This window comes from Xiphophorus couchianus, chromosome 17 (assembly GCF_001444195.1).
Source record: "Xiphophorus couchianus chromosome 17, X_couchianus-1.0, whole genome shotgun sequence".
Taxonomy (NCBI): domain Eukaryota; kingdom Metazoa; phylum Chordata; class Actinopteri; order Cyprinodontiformes; family Poeciliidae; genus Xiphophorus; species Xiphophorus couchianus.
Genome location: NC_040244.1, coordinates 8,991,981 through 9,017,162, shown reverse-complemented (window position 1 = coordinate 9,017,162; position 25,182 = coordinate 8,991,981). Strand labels below are relative to the sequence as shown.

The following is a 25,182-nucleotide window of genomic DNA, read 5'->3' as shown; positions in this document are numbered from 1 at the left end:
ACAGGTATTAAAATTAAATGCGGTTTAGTGAAACGATTTCTCATATTATGCAGGATTTACTGAAACTGTATTTGTATTTAATAGGCTGTTGAGTGACTACTCAACATTATTAGTTTGTACATATTAATGATTACAGTTGCCTGGAAACAGCTGAGTAGTGGCTGCTGGTGTCTTGTTAAATTAATAAATATCAGGTGATTTTTTTCCTCCCGCATATTTTTAGTTTCTAAAATTACTGCAGGCAAAACATAATTTTTAAGGAATAAGATCTGGCAGTAGTGATAAACTATAAGTGTATTAAACACTCTCTGCATCGACAAATCCCCAAATGGTCTTGTAACCTTTGAAAGGCATCCTAATTATAATTTCTTTCAAAGTCTTTCACCACTTTTTTAAAATTTCGGTTGCCTTTTATTTCATAAACATTTCTGAGTTTAGTTTTTTTTAAACTAATTTTTTTAACTTTTCAAACTCAGAAAAATGCACACATTTTTTCTAGAAAAAATCTCAAATTTATGCTAATATGCTGTCATATAACTTGGAGTTACAAATAAAAAAAAACAATAAAAGAGCAAAAACTGGACTGCATTAGCAAAAAGGAAGTCTACACAATAAGAACTTGTACATTAGTTAATTTTAAACTTTTCAAACTCAGAAATTTCCTAATTTTTTCTAGAAAAATTCTCAAAATGTACAAGATTGTTTTGGTAGAAATTATTCCTTTTTTATAGAAATATCTCTACAGTGGCCCTAACAAATCCCCAAACTGTTTTGGAACCTTTGAAAGGCAAACTAATTGTAATTTTTTAAGTCTTTCAGAATTTTTGAAGTTTTATTCAATTATTATTTTTGTTGCTTTTTATTTTATAAATATTTCTGAGCTTTTTTCTTAGCAATTTTTTAACTTTTCAAACCCTCTAATGTATTTTTTATCTACAAAATTTCTCAAAATTTACAAAATGTTTGGCCATATTATGCCTCCATACAACTGACAGAGGAGGTACTGGACTGAATTAATTAATTAAAATGAAGCCTAATATACAATAAAAATTTTGAAAGATCTTCAGAAAGTCCAAGGATCTTTTCTTCCACACTGCTTTATAGGATTATGAGAGTCTGAGCAAAATAAAAAGAAATGGAGGATGACTCAAGACATTTAGAGCAAAGTAGTTTTTCCCCTGTTAAACGACATCATGCCTCACAAACTGCTCACAGGTCAAAGAACAGACCTGGAAGTGCGATGATTTATGGTTCTGCAATGCGCTTTAGGGTTAAAGCAAACAGGATAAATGTACAAGGACGCCGCCACGAATTGTTCAAACGTCTTTGGGGGACCGCCGGCTCTAATAAGAGAAACAAAGAGTTAAAGCTTTTCGCTGCAAGTGGAGGTTGAAACCCTCGGAGGCGATGACCTTGGATTTAAAGAATCCCCCCGGCACGGATCATAAACAGGTGTCGGACCAGCTGAAGCACAAAGGATCCTGGCTGCTGCGTGTCAGAGGGAAGTCGGAGGACGAGCAGAGCGACCGTGACAGCCTGAGGGAGCGGCCATGTTCATTCCTACGCCCCGAGCAGCAGGGATATGATGTACAAATCCAAAATATTCACTGTTATTGTTTCATAAAAGGAGAAATAGTGACTGACTGAGCTCTCTGTGAAGCAGAATAAAGAGTAAATTTACATAGACAAAGCAGTCCGGTTTAGCTTAGCACTCAACGTCATTACAAAGCTTCACCAGCGTCTTCTTTTTGAATAAAAAGACACTTTAAATTCCAAGAACAAAGAGAAAAACAGCATTAAAATTCATCTTTAAACGTCTGCAATGGAAGCTTGTTGCTTGTCAAATCGAACCATCGAGGTTCACACAGTCTCCTCCTGGATTCCCGTTTTTATTCACTTGTGATGAAACATTTGGTAGTTTAAACGAGGCACAGTTACATTTTGAATCAGTAATGTTTATCTACATCAGAATAACGCATACCCAAACAAAACTATTCACTGATTACATCCCACTGATGACAAAAAGATGGAAAACTCCTTTTCTCATTTTCAACTTCTTTTAGTTTAATTTCACTTAATAGGCAATCAAATTGAACTTTGAATAAAATAATTTTGTGATTTGAGTGTCTTTTTATGAGAGATTGGTAGTGTATTTCTCGTATCATCTCCAGAACTGTCTTGGACCAAGGTCATTATCATTTACACACTCTTTGTAAATAAACTTTTTAACTTTTTCATGGTGGGAAATTCTTCCTCCTTATTTCGAAAGCACACATTTTTTCACTTTGAAATCAGGATTTTATGTCTTTATTCTCAAAACTTGTAATACTTGCACTCAAAACTTCTGCTCTCTTTCAAATATTCACTGTGCTTTCTAAAACTTTTCTCTTCACTCTTGGAGCAGAAAAGTACCGCTGCCTGGCAACCTCTCAGCCAACAGAATGAAAGTGTTACAGTGGGTGCGTTTGTTAAAATGATCAGTTTCTCTGATTTTACTCTTTCTAGGTATATGTTTGAGTAAAATGAACATTATTCTTTTATGCTAACATGTCTCTGTAGCCAAAGCAAAAATGTCATTTATTGACAGAAAATGAGAAATAGTCAAAATAATGAAAAAGATGCAGAGCTTTCAGACCTCAAATACTGCAAAGAAAACGTGTTCATATTTATTTAGAAACAACAATACTAATGTTTTAACTCAGAAAGAGTTCAGAAATCAATATTAGCTGAAAAAAACAGGAGATTTTCAATGCGGTTCAATGCAGTGGGCTCTTAATTTTTTTCCAGAGCTGCATTTATTTATTGTATAGTTTTGGCTTTCCTCTGTGGGTTTTGTTCTTTCAGCAAATGGCTTCTCAATTAATCAATTAACTGGATTAATCCAATCAATCACTCCAACTCTATAACAGAAGATAACTGTAAGTACCTAAATAAGTGTTTGTTAGGTCGCATAGTGAGGGAAGTTTGAGCGGGTTAAGATGGGAGGCATTCACTTTATAATAATTAATACTATGCTTGACTCCCCCATGAGAGTTTCCATTTGATTCTCCAAGCTAACATGGCTCTGACTGCTGTCTGCTGACTCATTCCTCTAAAAAAACAAAACTTGTTAATGCTGGGTAAGAAGAAGGACGCTCCACTCACTCAGCTCCGCGATGCTGCCCACTCGGGTTGCCAGCAGCGACTGTTCGAGTGTGCGCAGCTCGGCCTGGGAGTATCCGTGACCCTCGCCGCCTCTCCCTGAGCGCTGCTGGTCTCGGTGCAGGTTCAAACTTTCTGGCAGACTCAGCACACCTGGAAGAAACACAGAGACAGACGTCACGGCTCAACAAGCAGCTGAACTCGTATTTGAGGAGGAAATTTAGTTAAACTAACTTTATCTCCCCCCCTCTCACGTATCACGAAACACCAGGGGGATGGAAGCTGCAGAGGAGACGCAGAAATGCAAATCAGCACTTTTAGCTAAATGTAGAAAAACAGAGCTGGGAGTTCGGAGATCCACATTTATTTTCTTCTCCAGCTGCAGCTTGGGGTAAACATTTATCTTCATGATTAAACGTAAAGCGTAGGGTTAAAAGCATAGAGTGCTAAAAATGAATCCTAGATTCCCTCTGAAGTCGAACACGAGTTTATATTCCTGTTTGCGTTCATCGTTGTCTATTTTTAAATTCATCACCTGAAGTCTAATTAAGCTCTGTTATTTCTATGAATTCAAATTGTGACCTTGGTGGGAGCTGTTTCTCGCTTTATATAACTACTTATGATCTCAGGTGTATTGTTTTTTTGGGGTTTTTTTTTCGTCTTTGTTGCAGCAGATTATGTTTGCGGACAAGAATGAATCCATTTAGGAGGCCATTGTTGCAGCCAGGCATTGTTAAGCTGCAGAATGGCTTGTCACAGATTGGATATTGAGTTTTTTTTTTTTCTCCTGCAGGAGAATGGAAAGCAACACCACACTGAGGGCTAATCCTAATGACCCAGCGCAGCAGGATAAGCCGTTTCTCAACAAACAGTAATTAAAACATGAGGGAACTTAGTCTATTTGTCCATATTTGATGCCAGCATTGAAGAGAAAAGGCCCATGCAGTTGGACAGAAGGCAACAAGCCAGAGCTTTTCTTGAATTTAGCCTCAAATTCCTCCCACAGCGTTTTCTTCCCACAGTGTCCAGCCTGGGAATTCCAGTATTCCCCAATCAGAGTCCCACTCCCTTCTTCCCACAGCCTTTTTGGGTAGGTTTACTTAATTTAGAGCTTCCAATAATTCCTTTAGCAGCTTTTTTCCATTGCTACTTGACCGCTAAGCACGAGGCGCAACACAAATGATATCTGGGAGTGCCTGAACATAAATTCCTTGGGAAAAATATGTGAAAAGTTTCCAAAGATGGAAAGTATTTCAACAAAGCAGAGGTAGATTTAAACCATGTGCACATTTTGATGCGATTAATGACGAAACTGAAGTTGGTTTCCGATTGCAGCTTCCGATTCAAGAAATGGCTGAAGGGTGACGCCACCTAATGTTTTACTACCTTCGTCATCTTTAATCTGCTCTAGTTAAAAACTACAATATGTAGACTCTTCAAACCTGGACTGGATCATTCTGCACAGATATCAGAACATTTAAAACAAAGTTTGTGAATCGTGAAACATTCATCTGACTTGTGAAACTTCAATAAAGGTTGATTTCACCACCTTTTACACATGTGGATCACACTAGAATTGCTCTAATTCCTAAACCGCAACACTTACACTTTTCAAACCTGGACTGGATTATTCTCAACTAATACCAGAATATTTAAAACCAAATGTGGGATTTGTACAAACTTTATCTGATTAATGAAACTTCAATAAAGGGTGATTTCAGCTCTCTTTTTCCATCTGGACCACAGGAGGATTGAACTCCTCCTCTTCTGAAATTTCCATGATTTTTGCCATTATATGCAGTTTTAGCTTTTTGTTTTCTCTCATAAAAGATGCAGAAGATAGTGGAAAATGAGGTGAAACTCCCCTTTATTGAAGTTTCACAATAGAATAGAAGTACTTTATTCATCCCAGCAGGGAAATTACTTACAAGTCAGAGTTTGTCACAAAATCTTTATCTTGTCGCAAAATAAAGGTTTCATAAATCCCACACTTGGTTTTAAACATTCTGCTATTGGAGCAGAATAATCTAGTTCAGGTTTACAGAGTCTAGATGTTGTAGGTTTTTACTAGAGTAGATAAAAGATACTTAAGGTAGTGAGAAATTTAGTGCAATCGCCCTTTAGCATTTTTTCAAATCGAAAGCTGCAATCAGAAACCAACTTCAGCTTCGTAATTTAAAGGTAGATGTAGCAATGTAATCAATTATTTCCTCTCTGGTAATATGATCAGCTGCTAATAAATTAGAAAACAGACATTTACAAAAACTGTAAAACACCATGTGACATTAAATTAAATTATACTTTATTAATCCCCAGATGTAAATAAAATGTTGCTGCAACTCATATACAATTTTCTTCCAAGAGTTTCTGTAAATGCTGATGCCTCCTGTATCAGTCTGTATTACATTTGTTATAAATAAAACTCTGACTGAAGACACACATTTGTTGTAATTAAATGATACAGATTGTAAATATTGCTGGTTTTAGGTGAGTTACTCAGATTTTCTGAATGTTTTTGTGTTTCCAGATAGTATTAAATTAAATTATTGGCCTTAAACTCGTAAAGCAAAGAATTTATTGAAGAAACTGAAAATTTAAGTGTATAAAAAGAAAACAAACATTTCCCTCAGAAGACTAGACATCTACAGATGTTTTTATGTGGTTGCTTGTTCTGATTTAACCAAGAAATATTTGTTAAAAGTCACAATACTCACAACTTTTTAACCATATTTGGTTAAAAAGCTGGATTTGAAACCGCAGTGCTAAGGTTATACGACCAGCAGCTCATTTAGACGTCAATTGTTCTTATCATATCCATGTTTAAATGGAGGATATAAACTCGAAGTCTGCAGTGAAGCTAAGGAACGCAGCATATTGAGTTGGTCTTGCAGCAGTTTGTTCAGAACCGTAAATATCATGAGAAAGCAACTGAAGGTTCTGACAGAAAACTTCAAAACGCCTCAAGGCAACCAGGAAATTCATTGAGAGTTTAGCTTTATCTCCTTTCCCACAGCAAGGTTGAGAAATCTCCTGAATTTCTCTGGGAATCCAAAATTAGATTTTGAACTTTGAAATACGTTTCTGTGTTTTCTGAAATCACGGCCAGCTATCGTTACTGCCGTCCAGATTTAATCTACTTATACCTCTTTTTGTTCTCCTACTTCAAAAAGCTATGCTTTTAAAGAACCCGCAGGGTGCAACAGAGTTATTTGCTGAATTATTCATCCTGTCAGATCAAGACGTATAAACAAGTCTGCAGCCATCTCTTTCCCACCTCCTACTCCCTCTACATGTTATCTCTCACCAACATTTGGCTTCTCCGGATACAAAAAAAATGAGGAATATTTGATCCTGGGTGATGTTTGTGTAATAAACATCAGAGGTGAGAAAAAAACGCCAGTCTGGCTTCATGAAGAGGAAAAACTGATGCGCATGACAGATACGAAAACGATATATATTTTTAAATGTTTGACCTCTAGGGCAACAAGAAGAGTATGGGGGAAGTTGTCTCCCATAATTCGAGAGCAAACATTTTCAGTCTGAAAGCAGGATTTCATGTTTTTCTTCCCAAAACTTGTACTCAAAACTTCTGCTCTCTCAAATCTTTCTCCTAACGCTCAAAACTCGTCTCTGCTCGAATCAAATCTCTGCTTGCACTTGGAACACAAAAGTACCGTTGCCTGGCAACCTCTCAGCCAATAGAATGAAAGTGTTCTAGTGGGTGTGTTTGTTTCCGGTGAGCCTGTGTGGCTAATGTCGATTGTAGCAACCTGCGCCATCCACTGGATGTAGGGAGAAACAGCGGCCTCAGCTCCGTGTTAAAAGCAGAGTGAATATTTGAAAGAGAGGAGAAGTTTTGAGAAATAACTTTACAAGTTTGGAGAAGAAAGACATGAAGTCCTGCTTTCAAACTGAAAATGTGTTGCTCTCGAATCATGGCGTTAGAATAAAAGAGCCCAGCAAAATGTTGAGAAATGGGTTAATTCTAACTAAATAGGTAAGATTCGTTGTTCTTTCTTATTTTGGGAGCATGTCAGCCGCTGTCCAGTTGATACTAATAGAGACTGGGTCATTGGGACAAGACCACTACAGAGCTCCACGAGGCGTAAAGGAATCCCTGTAGTGATTTCAACAGGACCACTGCCGCTCATGCAAGTCATCATAAATAATGCAGAGGATATCGAGCTCTGCAAGGATACACACCACGACTGTCTGAGAACAAGAAACACAGGAGTATTATTTCAAGTAAAATAAAGATTAAGAGCTGCTAAAACAGATGTCATGTTTTTGCCAAGTTAATGAACCAATCTTTTTGCCAGATTTTTTTAAAGCATTAGTGCGTAGTTATGTGAAGAACGAGTTTCTTCACACATTTTCTCTGAGATGAAGTTATACATTTAAGCAACACCAGAGCACTGACGGCCTGGTCACAATTAAAATTGCATGGATGGAAACCAGAAATATAAATAACCCAACTTAACCCTTTTTTGAACCAGGCTGTCCATATTTTGCCATAGATTTCCAAATTCTATATATTTCTCTTTATTTTCCACATTAAAGCAGTATGTTTGCAAAAAGTGGAATTAAAGAGGACTTGCACTTTCCTTCTGCCGCCCCACCAATCAGAATGTAGAAAACTAAATTAGATTCAGGAAGCCTGGCATCAAAAAGTGGGACAAAACATAGTCTGAACCGCCATCTTGGTAGGCAAACACAGGGCAAAGCATGGATGAACCATGACTTTGAGACCAACAAAAAGAAAGTACCAATGTGCAAGAGACAGATTTGTCAATAAAATCACTGCTGTTGGGACCTAAACACATATGAAACACAGAATCTGCTTGTTTACCATAGCAACTCCATTGCAACTGTCATGACAGTTAGTTACAGAAACCTACCAAGATGGCCGTCAGTTACAACGTTCCCAGAACGGTGACGTGACATGACAACTATATACAAGATGTTGTCTAGCAATCTAGCTTGATTGCACCTAGCCTGTTAGCAAAAATTAGCACTGCAAGCTGTCAAAGCTGTAGAGGTCATTATTGTTTTAAATAATTTTGACCTCCAAGGTCAAAATCAGTAATTTAATTGAAACTGTTGGCAAGAGGTAATTTTATTAATTAATATATAAAGTAAAAAGTATATTTTGGACAGTCCAACATTAGCTATTGGGAGAATGACTTAGGATAGATGCTAGCAACTAATCTATTAGCACAAACTTGCTAACAGGCAAGTTAGCAAACAGACACAAACTGTTTGCTAACAAGTTTGTGCTAACAAACTTGTTTGTAAGCAAACTTGCTAACAACTTTCAAGTTTCCTAGCTAACAGGCTAGTTAGTCTAACTGCTAACTAGCCTGTTAAGTTTCAACTAGCAATACCTCTGTAATTTCAATATATCTCAATATATTTTGAGATATATTTGCAATATATCTCACAATATTTTTAGATATTTCTGTTAGATTATACCAGAAGGTAGCTCAGTTCCCCATGGCTCCAACTGAATTGATTTTAATATAAATTGTATCCAAAATTATGTTGTAACTTTCCAAAATAAGAAAGAATTTCAAAATCTTGTTTGAAACAATTTTCTTTGAGGAATTTTCTGAGGAACAGAAGATTAAAAAAATCCCCCAAAAACCTTGTTTTCTGAGACCTGTTACACATAACCACAAATGAAGAATGTCATGCTTTTATTTTCTAAGAATGCCTACCTTTTTATAACACAATACAGTGGCAAAAAAAAAAAAAATCATATTTTTAAAAGTAATACTCTGAAGGTTTTGAGAATATTTCACACAACACAATCGTGTGTGAGACTTTTGGCTGAATGGGAAAAATGACAGCCTCTATTAGGCTGGTTGAAATCCCCTTTTCTGAGTCCACAGGAGATCACTTTGAAGACTAGCAGGCTCCGGGTGGCTTAGGAAAAACAGCTTACCATTTTCACAGGTGACGGTACAATGCCGTTTGAGCAGAGCTCAGAGGGAAACACAGCTGGTTTAATGGCACACCTTGACATTTTGAATTGGAAACATACATATCTCTCCAACACCAAACATTTGCTCATGGCATCGAGGGCAAAAACACTTTTATATATATTTTTCTTAGATTTTGTTCACTGAGCCAGAGACAATGCATCATGGCTTCCCCATGTCTGCTGACTTATCAAGATAAGCAACATTGGCATTTTTCTAATGAAAATCAATCTACCTACCTACCTAACTAATTAATCAGAAACAGGCACACCTACTAGACGGAAACAAACGCACCCAGTTCAACGCTTTCATTTTATTGTCTGAGAGGTTGCCAAGTGACGGTACTTTTATGTTCCAAGTGCGAGCAGAAAATGATTGACAAGCAAGGAACATATTTTCAGTCAGTCCAAGATTTCACGATTGTTTTTGTGATATTTGTTACAATTAAAGAAGTGTTTTTGGTAGTAAGTTATATATACTGGCACGTATGTATGATAGTAAATGCAACTTTTTATTACTTGCCGTATCACTTGACATAAAGTAAGGCTGAGGCAGCTGTTCAGTAGAAATATAGTAGAAGTAAGAAATATTTAGGGCTGACATTTCTCATCACTTTTGCGAAAAATGTGCAATAAATTCAAAATTATGCAAAAAGTGGAGGGATTTGGAGGGACTGATTGATACAATTTGGCAGTAAATAAATAAAACCTGCTGTGAATTGATTGATAAAATAATATTTAAACTCACTGTTATCTTGATGGTTCTATTTTTGTGTCTTTTTAGAGTCTAAAGGGCCGCCTGCATGAAATGCTGTGGTGGGGGGCGTGCTGTGGTGGCGCAGGGGGTTAGCACGCCCCACATTTGGAGGCCTTAGTCCTCGACGCGGACGTCGCGGGTTCGACTCCCGGTCCCGACGACCTTTGCCGCATGTCTTCCCCCCTCTCCTCACCCTCCTTCCTGTCTGCCCACTGTCGAAAAAATACGAGCCACTAGCGCCGCAAAAACTCTTCGGAGAAAAAAACAAAACAAAACAAAAACGCTGTGGCGGGCCAGATTTGGCCTGTGAGCCTCGAGTTTGACACATAAGAGAGGATTTAAACGTAGTTTCTCTAAAAGCTCATTTTCTGATAATGCCAAGAAATCAGAGCGTTTTCATTTTATTTTAGAAAATTTAAGACAAAAAACTGTTAGTTTATTGCCTTGAGTTTGACACGTGATTTATTTTCCTTGCTCCTTTTTCTTCTTATTTCAAGACAAACTAATATTAAAAAAAAGGTCTTTTCAAACAGAGAAAGGACAAAAGGTCTGCCTGCTCTGTTTGAGATCAAGCTGGCAGCATAATGAGATCCGTGATCAATTCCTCTTTGTGACAAGCTGACAATCCCGCCTGGATGGTTTTATCGCCAGGAAGCTCAACCCGTTAAAGTCCAACCTTTGAGCAAACTTCTCAGGAGGAATCCCTGGAAGATAAAAATACCTTAACTAAACTGATTTCCCATTAAAAGCTGCAGTTTGTGTAACAATGATGTCATCCTGAATGGAAAGTGAAGGTCAGTAGGATCAGTCTGCACCATTTGGATCCCTTTTTTCTGCAGGAATGTCCAATTGATTTCTTTTTTTTTCTGTTGTGAAGGAACTGCACACCCTCCCTTGTCAGAGAGAAAACTCTGCAGGAATATTAACAGGTAGTTGCCATGGCACTAGGCGCCTGCTGCCTCGCGCTGCAGCGATTGGCTGAGCTGGAAAAGCTTTTCTGTAGGAATGCCGTTTAGAAAAAAAGCAGAGTGATTTTTAAACCCAGCAGACAACAAAAGCAACACAAAGCATTTTATCAAAAGGGGATGAATTAGTGTGATAGCTGCTACACCAGAGAGACATTTATTCCCTCATCAATAATGAATGAATGTACTGGGGACCGAAATGGTCAAAATGATTAAATGGTTGACCCAACTGATGGACTGAGAATTGATCCATAACGCAGCTGTTGGTAAAAACCCACAGGAGAAAAGCTACGAGAAATCCACAACCATTTCGCCAACTTTCTGACTATTATGGGCTTAAATCTAAAAATAAATATCACATCACGACGCATCACTTATATTCTAATCAGAGGAAAATGTAATTATATCTGGAAGAGTTTTATTTGGTGGTATTTTCCAAGCAAACAGAGATTGGTAAGGTAGTTTTTGTAAGGACTTTTTGGATTTTTGGGGGGATAAACTAGATAATCTGAGACGGATGATTTGGTTTTATCAGTGTGATACGATGTATCGCACAATAAATTAAAACTATCTCTAAATTCTACTTTCTCTCTACCAAAATCTGGATGACAAAAGTCTTCAGTCTCGTGTTTTGGTCTCAACCAATTTTTTTCTTTTTTTGAACGATAATTTTGTTCATTCATTTTGTTTCTGTTGTTTTGTTATTTCTGTTATTTATTTTGGATATTTAAAATGTCTTCCAGTTCCAGTGTTAATAGTTCATTAATAATTGAGGTTTATTAATTATTATTCCATTACTAATATATCACTTGAAAATGGTCTCCGAACGACAATATTATTTATCGCAATAATTTCTGCTATTTATCGTTCAGCAAAATTTGTTATTGTGACAAATTGTCACAATTTGTGACATTGGCCTAACATGGTCGTCAACACTGAACTTCGTGTTTTACTCGTCTCTCTGCTCCACTTCACCTGATTTAAATTATTACATTACCTCCTCAGGATGCAAGCAGGTGATGCAAAAGCCTTGTAATTACTAATAAATTTCAATGCGGCAGCAACGAAGCAGAACCCGGGTTCAGATTTATGTCTCTACAACATCTAAAACATTTAACGGGGCGGCATTATGTGTTTTCCAGGCACAAAGTGCCATTTTATAGCACAGTCAAGTAGCTATGTTAACTTCAGTTGTTATAAAAATGCTATATGCACCAACTATGACTTAAAATAAATTTTACTTTGTAATTTAATGTCTTGAAGTTGGGTCTCTGTCTCTTTAAAAACTCCTGCTCATTCTGAAACTCCGCCTTCAGGAAGTCATCACAACATGGCTCCTCTATTAACCCTTTAACAGCGGTTTTACCAGCGTTTAACTGAGAAGTAGCTTTTATAACGAGCTCAGCCGATGCGCAGTTCCACCAGGTGTTTGGTAATTGCTGCTGGCTAGTCTGAAGGAGCTGAGCGAGGGAGTCACAAGCTTGGAAACTGCAGCTCTGAGGAGGAGACGCGCCTCGAAGGCGGGGCTAAGTCCACCTAGGCGTTTTGCACAGCTGAGTGGTTGCCATGGAAATGAAAGGATTTCTCAAACGTGCATGAAAGAATACATTTTTGATGAGGGAATAACATGAGATGATATAAACCTCAAGCTCAATTTTAGGAAACACTGCCTCTTTAAAATGAACATCTCAGTTAATTAAAACATGTTTTAATTGCTTTCTATGTAAATAATATCTGCCCCATATGCCTTTTTATTGCACTGACTCTATGCATTTTGACATTCTACCCTGAAATTGGGAAATAACTGGGATTTTTCTTGCTGATGTGAGACTCTCTGAACTATATAACTTTGAATAAAACCAGAAAACATGAAATCCAATCATCGCTTTTAGTTGCCTGTTTGCTTATGTATGGTAAATGGTTTCCACCATGCTAGGGAAAAAAACCCTTCACTCCCAGTAAAATGACTCCTAACCAATTGGTCCCTCACGTTCTCATGAATAAATCAAAACAAACAAGCGTATCTGGCATGAGAAGTCATCCAGATGACTTCTCTCTCAATAATTTGCAGAGCATGCTCTGAACCTCTCGGCATGTTTGCACACATTCCCTCCCCAAAGATTTTACATTTTCGGAAATGCGTAGCTAAAACGTTCAACTAAATCTGCATTTTTTTGTTAATCTTGCTATTTTGTTATCTGCATCTCATATTTGGCTGCATAATAAAGTAGTTTGTGTTCACATTAAGGCAGTAAAATCTGGTTGCAAACAAAATAGTTCACATTTTTTTGCAATTATGTTTCAGTTTTTTGAAATTGGATTTGATTAACCTAATTTTTTTGATAAATAATAAATTTTAGAATAAAACAAATAACTATAAAACTGCTACATGTTACTAGTTATTAATGATAGAGCTCTAGTTACATTTATGTCAGGATATTATATTTTCTTTTGATGAAATTGTTCTTTAATTGCAACATTATTGTGTTTTTTGCTCTAAACAAGAATTAATTTATGTTCAAAATATTGTAGCATTCAGAACTTTGTATAAAAGTTAATAAAATTACATTTTAAAAGGTAAAAGCTAAATTAAAAATCCCAGATGAAGTTAGAGGAAGAAAAAAAAAGGTTGTTTTTTTTATCTCAAATGAGGTGAAGTAAGAATATAATTTAGCCTCTAATATAAATGCTATCAAGCATTTCAAAAGGCTTTTATGAGTCCTTGTGACATTCAGTGACAATCAGATGCAATAATGATGGAAAAAAGGGGAAAAGGTTAAATCTGAATTTATTTATTTGTGAACCAGAGGTAAATATATCTTGAATATATGAATACTTTCAAAGGAAACATAAAATGTATTCTATTCTGCTTCAAAAACCAAAAACAAAAGTCTTAAAATGTTTACATCAATTGGCTGACTAGCTGTAAATTAAAATAAAAACTCAAAAATATTGATTTAATTTCTATTTTTGATCTGAACTCGGCAGATGACGCCAAAACAACTACAACTAGAAGTCAGAAACTTACATAAAATATTCAATTACAGTCAACATTGAAGCTACAAGCAAGAAAATTAACCTTATTTTCCTCACCTCTGAGTTTATTTTCATTTTAAGGGAAACTAGATCGTCAATAACAGCTCTAATTGGTCTGACCTTGAGGAGAGTCGAGCCTCGTTCCTGCGCGCGTAGATCCATATGTTCTAGATCGTAAATCACAAATCTGAAAACTCTAGAGCAACGTGTGGGACTCTGCAGGTTGTTTTCGCTGCTTCGTCACCAAGAGCTTCATCCCTCATCATCTGGGCATCTTTATCACGCCAAACCAGATGGACCGCAATGTCTGCACCAGATGCCCGACTATATTTACAACCACGTTGCAGCATCATTGTACTAATTAGATGAGCCACACATTTACCGAGTTGTTTATGTGACAGAATACATAATATGTTGGAGTATCTTTAGTTTATACTCCATGTCAGTCACAAGAGGGGAAGAGAAGAAGAATCATAACGCAATCAGCAGAAGATGTGATTATTATGTTACTCTTATATAAAGAGAGTAAATGTAATAAAGATGCCGTTTTAATTTGAATATACAGTTAAAGCAAATAAAAAGTTTTTTAAAAATACTGGAAAGCATAAAAAAGTCAGAATATCAGTTAATAAATCTCAATAAAGTCATAATTTGAAGGTCAGAAATAATCTAAACATTTCAAATCACAAGAACTGATTCCTTCCACGTTAAAATGTCCTGGATATTATTTAAATTGTTTTTAAATAATATGTTGTAATTAATGCAAACGTTATGTAAAATGAAAACTTTCTTCTTCTTACAACAGAATCATTAGGAAGCAGCATCAATCCTTAATGCAGTTTTATTTACAAGTTTGCTTTCATTATTTTCTCTTCCAAGACTAAGGAATGTCGTACAAAGAGAGACTGACAAACTTTTATTTACGTTTTTTTCCCCCCAATTTGCAAAGTGCAATTCTTTCTGAACTCTGCGTTTGATTGGTTAGTCAGCACCTTGTGGCGACTCCTAACCCGGAAGTAAAATAGTTTTTACACTAAGGATACTATGCTTTTTCCCATATTTCCATGTATTTATTGTTATGTGCTTACAAGCTTTTTCAAGTAACCATGAAAGAAGAAAAACTATTTCATCTTTAGACGTCGGCCCACACACCAACCTCATTTCGAGTGGATAAAAATAAGAGAATATGATGTGAATGAGGGAAGCATTTTGGTGACTCAGATGAACTTTAACGTTTCTAAGGTTCAGGCAGGAATATTCCTGAGCAACCGATGAACACTGAGTAAAAATATTACTTTGGAACAAAAAGGTTTTTTTTAGTTTGCCATTAACTAGTTACAAATTCCAATGGACATGATCCAATTTTAAATGTTTTCTAGATTATTTTGCAGTCATACACTGCAAAACCACAAAATCTTACTAAGTAATTTTGGTCTAGTTTCTAGTGCAAGACAAACTAACTTAAAAGTAACTTTTTAGCAAGTTGTAGAGGCTTGTTTCAAGTAAATGATTCCTTATTATTGATGGAAAATTTCTAGTTCCTTTGGCAGATAAATTAACTTATAACATGGGAAATAAGTGAAATAATCTGCCAATAAAACAAATACAATTTGATCAATAATAAGGAATTATTTACTTAAAACAAGCCTCTATATATTACTGAAAAGTTACTTTTAAAATAGCTTTGTTGTATTTCAAGTTTACTTAGATATTTGCTCTAGAAATTAGACCAAAATTACTTGGTAAGGTTTTGTGTTTTTGCAGTGTACTGATCTAGACGACGCATCATCACTCCATATATGGGCATGAAGATTTTATTTCAAACAACTCTGCTTGCAGAGGGTCTCAGCGTCACTTTTTTGCTTTGAAGAACTGTAAAAAAATTCAAACTTTGAAGTATTTATGCAAGGACTGTTGAGATTTAATGCAAATATTATGGCATTTCCCCTTTTAGGTGGAGAAATTTGAAGCTTTCCTTACTAACAATGTTTGGTTTGTTTGTTTCTATGCACTGTAATCACTAACTTAATGAACACTGCTGTTCCCAAAAGCAGCACGGCTATATATAGCACCAAAACTAATTCATTGGTTCGCTCAGAGGTACCAAGCAATCACACGTTTACACCTTTTCTAATAGAGTGCTGCTGGACACTCTTTCTCGTTCTCTTTGCTTTTTCTTCTGCAGAAATCTGCCACTGGCATTTTTTCTCACAGTATTTCCCAGCCCAGCATGTGTAAAGAGACGGACGGCCGCGCTCATCCCCTCAGCTCCTCCCCGCCAACGTAAATAGAACACGTGTAATTTGGCAAGGGCGATGTTGACATTTGGATCTGATGCCCCGGTGGGAAGGGTAAAACGGCGACGAATTAGGATGCCGCTGCCGCACAACACCTGATCTGTTCCTCTGTATTCAGCAGAAGGTTCTCGACGCTGCATCAGCGAGAGCAAGCCAAACAAAATCCCCTCATATCAGAGGATTATTAGTCACATCGTTCTACCAAGAAGGCGTTCGGGTCTGAATGGAAACAAGAGCCAGCAGACGCTTTAGAGCTGAATTCCTGCTTTCATTAAAACGGCTAATTTTGCTCTTTTTTGGAAAAAATAAATGGGTGTTTGAATTAACTAAAAAACTGAGGTTCAGTGATTCTTTGGCAGAATAGATCTGAAGGCAAACAACAAATAATCGTGTACTTTGGGAACGATGTTCCTTTTCCTCCCACCTCTTACAAAATCGCTGGCTGACATTAAGACTTGCAAATCAGATAACTCATTAGTTAGTCGTCTTCCTCTGACCGTTTCTCCATGGAAAGATGTCCTTCATGAAAAGCTTGGTCATTCTCATGTTAGATCAGGGCAGATTTGACACAATTAGGCATTACTTGTTTGTCAAAATCAGTTTAAGACGTTTAATAACAAAAGCAGATTCCAATGATGTGCAAACATTCTGAGGTATCTGTAGATTTGAAGATTTCACTCTTTCTTTGGACATATTTTCAACAAATATGTTTTACTTTTGGCTGTGATCAGCTGTCTTTAAAATTAAAACTTCAACAGAACCTGTCTGACAACATGAAGTAGGTTAACTGACATCAAGACGCATCAAGAGCCCGACCAAAATCAAAGATAAAACAGCAGCATGTAAAAACACTACCACTATGTCATAACAATATAAGACACATAATGTGAACAAAATCAAGCTCCTCTGCCTATAAACCGAATGTCATCTGCACAAATTCACAGCCAGAAACAACCAATCAGAGACAGGAGGAGGGTCTTAATGCTGCCAATCACCCTTGTTTTCACCACAACATAGCCGCCACGGTAAAAACCCAATAAAACGAAAACGTCTAGAATTTACAGTAAACTACCGGCAGCTGTGGTTGCCAGAATTTCACCGTTTAACAGCAAAATTCTATACAAATACGGTAAAATATGGTACAATTCTGTATAAACACAATCATATTTGGTATAAATTTGGTAAAATATGGTGCAATTCTGCATGAATTCAGTAACTTAAGGTAAAATTCTGTATAAATGCATAATTCTTACATTTTACCGCGTTCTGTACAAACACGATAAAATTCTGTATAAATATGGTAAAATAAGAAAATTCTGTATAAATATGGTAAAATAAGAAAATTCTGTATAAATATGGTAAAATATGATAAAATTCTGTGTAAATATGATAAAAATGGTAAATTTCTCTATAAATATGGTAAAATATGATAAAATTCTGTGTAAATATGATAAGAAAATGGTAAATTTCTCTATAAATATGGTAAAATATGATAACATTATGTATAAATATGGTAAAATATGGTATATTTCTCTATAAATATGGTAAATTATAATAAAATTCTGTATAAATATGGCAAAATATGATAACATTATGTGTAAATATGGTAAAATATGATAAAATTCTGTATAAATATGGCAAAATATGATAACATTATGTATAAATTTGGTAAACTATGATAGAATTCTGTATAAATTTGGCAAAATATTATAACATTCTGTATAAATATGGTAAAATTTAATCAAATTCTGTGTAAATATGGTAAATATATCTATAAATATGGTAAAATATGGTAAATATATCTATAAATATGGTAAAATATGGTAAATTTATCTATAAATATGTTAAAATATGGTAAATGTATCTATAAATATGGTAAAATATGAAAGAAGTCTATAAATATGGTAAAATATGATAACACTCTGTATAAATATGGTAAAATATGATAAATTTCTCAGTAAATATGGTAAAATACGGTACATTTCTGGAAGCTACATCTGCCAGTAATTTACTGTAAATTATAGATCTTTCTCTTTTATAGTGCATGAATGCTAAGGCTTGTTAGCACAGCAGATAAACACTTTATCATATCAAACTGTAATGTCATGATGACAGTATTTAAAAACATTTCTTATAAAAGTTATAATTTACATGCTTAATGCTGGTATAAAGCTTAACTTTCCTTTTCCTGTTCAATTGATAACTCAGATGCAAGTCAAAACCAAACAAAAAATAAAACAATCATGCAGATCAACACTGGCAGCTCTATATATGGAGGCAATATAACCGGGCTGCTGATGTTAAGGCCGGCGACATGGCCGATGTGACCGCGCCGCATGCTCACAGGTCACCGTGCCACGGGGCGCCGCCACCAGTCGCACGGGGTTAGGAGGTGGCAGAGGTTAGCCAGCTGTGACCGGCTGCAGCCCGCAGGCTGGCCTCTGAAAATTTCATGTGTCGCCGCAGAGCTCAGATCTCACCATGAAAGAGCGAGAGCGATGATCAAGAGTGTGAAAGAACAATGGAGATGGAGCACAATGAAGGCTGCAGAGAGGAAACAGAAAAGTGGGAACGTAAGAGTGATTGATGTCTGGAGATTGAAGAGGGGAGGATAAGAGTGAAGGAAGAAGACAAAAGGCCAGGAAGTCATGTTTTATCCTTCAGCTTCACAGCTACTGCCCTGCTGAGGAGCCATCTTCTCTTCCTGTTCCTGGCCCAAAAAAATAAAATCAGAAAATATGGACAACTTGTTGCACCGCTATTTAGGAGTAATTCAGCTCACAGGAAGTCATAACTCCTGATTGATAAAGCAAATAGTGCCTTTAATATCATGGAGCAAACACAACCTTTATGTTTAGCAATTAGCACACAGTACAAATATGACCTTCAACTACAAACAAGCAAACAAACCAAGCGCCTAAAGAGAAAACCGAAGATTTCTGACCGACTTGACAATGATTTTTGGATTTGTGTGTCAACCATGGCTTTTGTACAGAGGCACATGTGTCAAACTCAAGGACCGCGAGCCAAATTTGGCCCACTCTAGCTTTTTATGTGGCCCTCTAGACTCTAAATTACATCAATAAGTCCCTCCAGTTTTTCACAAATCAGTAAAATTCACACAAAATCTACAGATCACACATTTTTTCTGATTTTACTTATTTGTTTTCTCAAAATTGGCCAAAAACATTAATTAACTGCTGCCTCCATCTTACTTAGTGTCAAGTGATTGATAATGTGATTAATAAAAAGTCACATTTAATGTCATACATAGAGAAAATAAAGTAAAAATTCCTTACAAATATTTCCAATTTAGCGCCACAAAATCTGTGATTTTGATTAAAAAAAATTAAAAAACCCACAAAAACAATCACAAAATCCTGGATTGACTGATCAGTGTGAAAGGATGTTCAATATTATTTAATTTTAAGAAATACTTATTGAATGATAAACCAGCTATTTATTGATAATTTAACAGTTTAATGGGTTTTATCAATGCATTCTGGTAAAACCGGCACTTTAAGAACATTCAGACTTTTGATTTGGCCCAAAATGAAACTGAGTTTGCCGTTCAAGCTCTCACGAAAAGCTAAACAAAGTAAGTGGCAGCAACTGACTCACTCACTCTTTGGTTACCTAGCAACTCACTTGTTCTGTGGTTACCTAGCAACAGCCTGCTGAATAACTGGCACAGCTGCCGTTTCATGTTGTAAATTGGAAATACAAAAGGAAAATTGCGTAATGGAAACAAAGGAATTTCGCAAAAATAAAATCACGTTTATTGATAGAAAGTTTTTGTGCTGAAATGAAATTCTTTTTCAAAATTTGTGTATTCCGCAAACTGCAATGGAAACACTTTTTTGCATCATATAAATCACATGATCTGTTATAAACAATAGACATTGTTAATAAAACGAAAATGTTCAAATATCTGGCGGAAACAAAGTAAATGACAGGATATGATGAGGTACGTTTTTTTTTGTAAACAATCTTTTTCCATGTGTGATTTTAATTGGGGGGGTTTTAACGCTGCAAAATTGTGTTTTTTCTACATTATCAACATAGTTTTGTTTAGTTTTTGTAATCAAGTTAATGCCTCTTTTAGAGAATAAATCATTTGTAATAATTGGCATCAATTTTTGCAAAAATAAACAAAAGACATTGTTAATAAAAATAAAATGTTTAAATATTTGGTTTTGTTGGTGTGGTGTCTTATTTCTTTTGTATTTCTGCCATTCTTTAGTTCCTCAAAATGCCTGTTGGCCCATGTGGAGCCAAGCTGAAAGGATTTGCTGGCCATAAATATGACTCCAAGGTTATTTTGCATTCAGCTTGGCTGTTTTTTGTGAATACATGGGTGTAATTTCGAAGCGCTGTGTAAAACAGCCGCTTTAAAGACGAGCGATGAAGCAGTAAACACCGACATTAGTGGCGCTTTAAGCCTTCCTGACTTCAAATGATGCCCCTTTTCCTCGGGAGGATTTTCTCCTCTTATAAACAAGCACAAATCATCATCATCGGGAAAATGTCAAAGTGCTGCTTTTACTCTGTCAATAATGTCAAGCTGCTGACACTTTCACAAAGAGGGAGCGCTTCTTGGAGGAGAATGAAAGTGAAATCGATGCAGAGTTCGCGCCGTTGGTTTTCACCCCTGCTCACCACCGAGGGAGACCCCGAACGCGACCCAGTCACAATGTCCCGGCACCCCTCGGCCGCTCCAGATGGACGCCATATGTCCTCGCACCACGAACACCAGAACCCACGGCAACGAGAGGGCACGCTTCACGGTTTGTTTACCAGTGTGTCCCTCTGCTGTTTGCTGTGTCTGACGGAGCATCTGCAGCTACAACAGCTGATATCAGGGGCAAATAAAACGTCTCAGAAAGGGAGAAGGTCCTTACAAAACATTTTGTTCTTTTCCATAGTTTCTGTGGTAAGAAAGGGAGCAAACTAAGCACTGGATGATCTGGAGAGACTGTATTGAGCAATGGGAGAAATGTTAAAAGAGACTAAATGTTCACAACAAGCGTAAGAGAAACAACTTCCAACTACGGCTGTCTTTATCTTTTTCTTTAGGATAGAAACCTATGTGCAAAATGCAAAAGCAAAACAGTCCAAACAGACTTTCCATCTGTTTCCAGCCCTTCTAAGATATAAACAGAAACTTTCCGTAGGAAGGAAAGGAAGAAAAAATACATCCAGACTATTTGGACTATATCAGAGTTATTTTCACGGGGTAATAATGTCATCCGTCACATTTTCGTCTTTTTTGTGCTGGAGATTGAAGAGGGGAGGATAAGAGTGAAGGAAGAAGACAAAAGGCCAGGAAGTCAAAATTCACATAGGGCCATTTTATAGTACAATCAAATACCTATGTTACCTTCAATTGTTATAAAGATGCAATATATATCAAGTAAGACTGAAAACAAATTTAACTTATGCTGTGAAATTCAGTCTCTGTCTCTTTAAGAAACTCCTGGTCTTTCTGAAACTCCGCCTTCAGGAAGTGATGACAACATGGCTCCTCCATTAATCCTTTAAGAACTTTTTCTTTTTTTTTTTTTTTTTTTTTACCAGCGTTTAACTGAGAAGTAGCCCAGCTGATGCGTAGTTCCACCAGGTGTTTACTAATTGCTGCTGGCTAGTCTGAAGGAGCTGAGACTGGGAGGGCAACAGTTCCAAGGTGGAGCTGTGCCTTGAAGGCGGGGCTAGGTCCACTCAGGCGTTTTGTACAGCAGAATGGTTGCCATGGAGATTAAATGACTTATCAAACAGAAATGAAAGAATGAAAGCAACCCTCCATGTATGTTTATGATGAAGAAATAATATGATATGATGTAAAGCTAAAATAAAGTAAATTTTACATAATACTTCCCCTTTAAGTATTTTAAGTAAGTAAAATATAACTGGTAGATATTTTAAATATCCAAAATAAAATACATGAAACACACAACCAAAACCAAAAATAAAACAGATTATGATGTTTCTGTAAACAAAATGTAGCTTATTTTAATTTATGATGTGATCAATTGAATCATTGCTTATGGCGACAGGCTTACTTCCAGCAAGTTTAAGTTTCCTAATCTGAAAATAATATCCAAGAGTCAGTTCAATGTTATTCAATCAACTCGCTATTTCATTAGTTGGATGTAATATGAAGACATCAAGCAAATGTCTGAAGGAGCTTCTGTCATTTTTACATAAAAGTAATTATGTTTCGTATCATTTTCAGTGTAGGACAAGCGTTAACAGATATTAGCCTCAGGGTTGGTGGATATTATTAACGGAGGGGTCGCAGTCATCAACAAGGCGCCGCTGTGATGTAAAATAAGAACATATTAACCTGTCAAAACTGACTTCTGTTTCTCATAGTTGAACTTTATGACGTTACTTTGGCTCTATGTTTATAACAAGACTTGCTGTAGCGAGTCAAAGTCTATTTAGCTTGACTGTAGTGAAACATGTCGATTTTTTCCCTTAGAAATGTATTGAAAAATCTTAAAAGTACTGTAAACGGAGCCGTTTAATGATATTTTGCCATTTTTTTAAAATTAAAATATATTTGATCATTTTTAAGGGGTAGATTCAGGTTTTCTAATACCTGCAGAGACATTATCTATTGATATTGATATTGATCACATGCCTATCATGATATATGTTGCTCCTTAGTGTTGATGAAAAAGTATTAGTTATAAGTGAAAATCTGCCAGTGGAACAAGACGTTTTCCCATATTACAACTTATATTATATTTCACTTTTAATTAATACTTTTTAAATCAATTTTAAGGAATTATTTACTTAAAACACGTTTGTATTTATTTGCTATAAAGTTACTTCTCAGTTATTTTAGCCTTGTACTAATTTATTTGCGTTAGAATCTAGACCAAAAATACTTGGTAAGATTTTGTGTTTTTTCAGTGTATTAGAGCTGGGCAATAAATCAATAAAAATATCAACGTCAATAGATTTCTCATGGCTAGCTAAGCAAAGTTAGTGGCATCAACTAACTCATTGGCTCTCCAGTTACCTAGCAACAACTTGTTGAGTAACTGGCATTGCAGCAGTTTAAAGTTTTGCCACTCATAAATGCTTAAAGATAAACAACAAAAAGCTGTAGCTAAAAGGTAGTATTTCATATATTTAAAATAAAAGACAACTGATATGAAATATTTATGGCGTGATACGCATTTCAAACCCAGCGACTCCTTCGCTAAGTTTGGCCAACTCCAACTTAACTTCTGGATCCACCAACGAAGCCAGGGATTTTGAGCAAATCCCCGATTAATTTGCAGGAATTGGAAACAACCTCTGCCTCCTGAACTCGAGTCGTTCTTCACATGGTGGAGGAAGAAGAGGGAGCAGACAGTCTGAACAACGGGCTGTCAGAGAGGCTGAGCGGCGGCGCTGTAATTACACTTCAGGAAGGCTTGATGGTGTCAGGCCCGCTCGCCCGCCCTTCGCCTCGCCAACCTGTCCCTGGAGGCGAATTAGCTGAGCTTGCTTTCCACGGAGGAATCCAGAAAAAGTCGGTATCAAATGTCAGATTAGCATAGCAGAGCGAGAGGTAAATTATTTGGCATTATATCGCTCTTTGAAACCTGAAGTCAGAAAGTACCGACTCCATGTTTCTCCTCTGACAGCCGCCCTTGCGTGACTTTGCAGTGCTGACGCGCGCAGCTTGCGGTCCGTTTGAAAGGAGATAAATCCATGATGGGTGGCAAGTTAAAGGAGAGACGAGACGCTTCACCTGAACCCTGACACGACTTTATCATCATACACGCATTCTAACATGGAGGACAAAAGTGGAATATTAATCCACATATATAAACTTTTTCTGCACAAAATTAATAATTGACCTTTATAGTTTTATTAATGTTCCGTTTTTCAAAGATTCAAAGTTATTAAATACCACAATGGATCAATGAGAGGACGGCCGGGCTGTAATCTGTTAGCTATAGGAGTTTATGACTAACAGGGAATTAATGTAGAGTTGCATGACATTAAAATCTGAAAAGTGTGGCGTGCATTTTGTATTCAGCCTTCTATTTCCCCCTAAATAAAATATTCTGCAGCCAGACGTTATTGGATTAGTTAATAATTAAGCAACCACAACTCTATAGAATTTAGATGGTAAACAAAAAGGTAGGCAACTTCTTTTTGTTTTTTTATCTCCTTGTAAATGTTTTGCAGTTTGTTTGAAAGTGCTTCATAAATAAAGTTTGCAGCTTGCTACAAATCACAGCAAAAATGGGAGAAGGTGTTTTGAAATGGGCCTGTTTGCCTTCAGCAGTAACATAGGAGCTTGACGGAGATAATGAGAAGATTTGTAAAATAAAAGCTATTAGAAACTACGGCAGAGGTTCACTTTCCTTAGATTAAAGTATATTGAAGGATTGGAGTGGCCTAGTTAAAGTCCAAACCTTAATCCAACTGAGAATTTGTAGTAAGAATGAATCTAACAAATAAATCACATTTTATTTCGGCTTTTTAAAATCCATTTCACAATTATAAACCAATTTATCTTGGATTATCACTTAGACAGAATTTAATTAGACAGTAAACTCTTTAGTAGACTTTAAACATTTTTTTAAAACTGTTCTTGAAGAATTAGGATTGACACTTTTTTCATTGTTACGCGTTTTATTTTAATTTCTATTAATACTTTATAGATGTGCTTATGTTTTCTTTTCTATATGATTGTATTTCATAAATATATGATGAACTGCATTGTATTACTATCACCTTGCTGCTGAAATGAGCTACACAAATAAACCTGATTGATTCGTTTTTTTCAGTACTATTTTAGGCAGAGACCTTATAAAAGCACCTTGGGCTTTTTTTGCCTCTTCCTGCACTGGTTGTTGCTGTTTGTTGGTTGTTGTTGTTGGTTATTGTTCTTGGTTTTTGTTGATAGTTGTTGGTTGTTGTTGTTGTTCCTGGTGGTTGATGGTGTTATTGATTGTTGTTTATGGTTGTTGGCTGTTGGTTGGTTGTTGTTCTTGGTAG

The 25,182-nt window shown here is 36.3% G+C and overlaps 1 protein-coding gene across 2 annotated transcripts in view; it reads right to left on the bottom strand.

Moving 5' to 3' along the window:
- LOC114160812 (ankyrin repeat and BTB/POZ domain-containing protein BTBD11-A) overlaps positions 1-25,182 on the bottom strand; it is a 173,886-nt gene that overhangs the window by 48,724 nt on the left and 99,980 nt on the right. For both annotated transcript variants that reach the window (XM_028043632.1, XM_028043631.1), the window contains exon 2: positions 3,145-3,294. In XM_028043632.1, the coding sequence (XP_027899433.1) occupies positions 3,145-3,294 (150 nt within the window). The remainder of the gene's footprint in view (positions 1-3,144; positions 3,295-25,182) is intronic.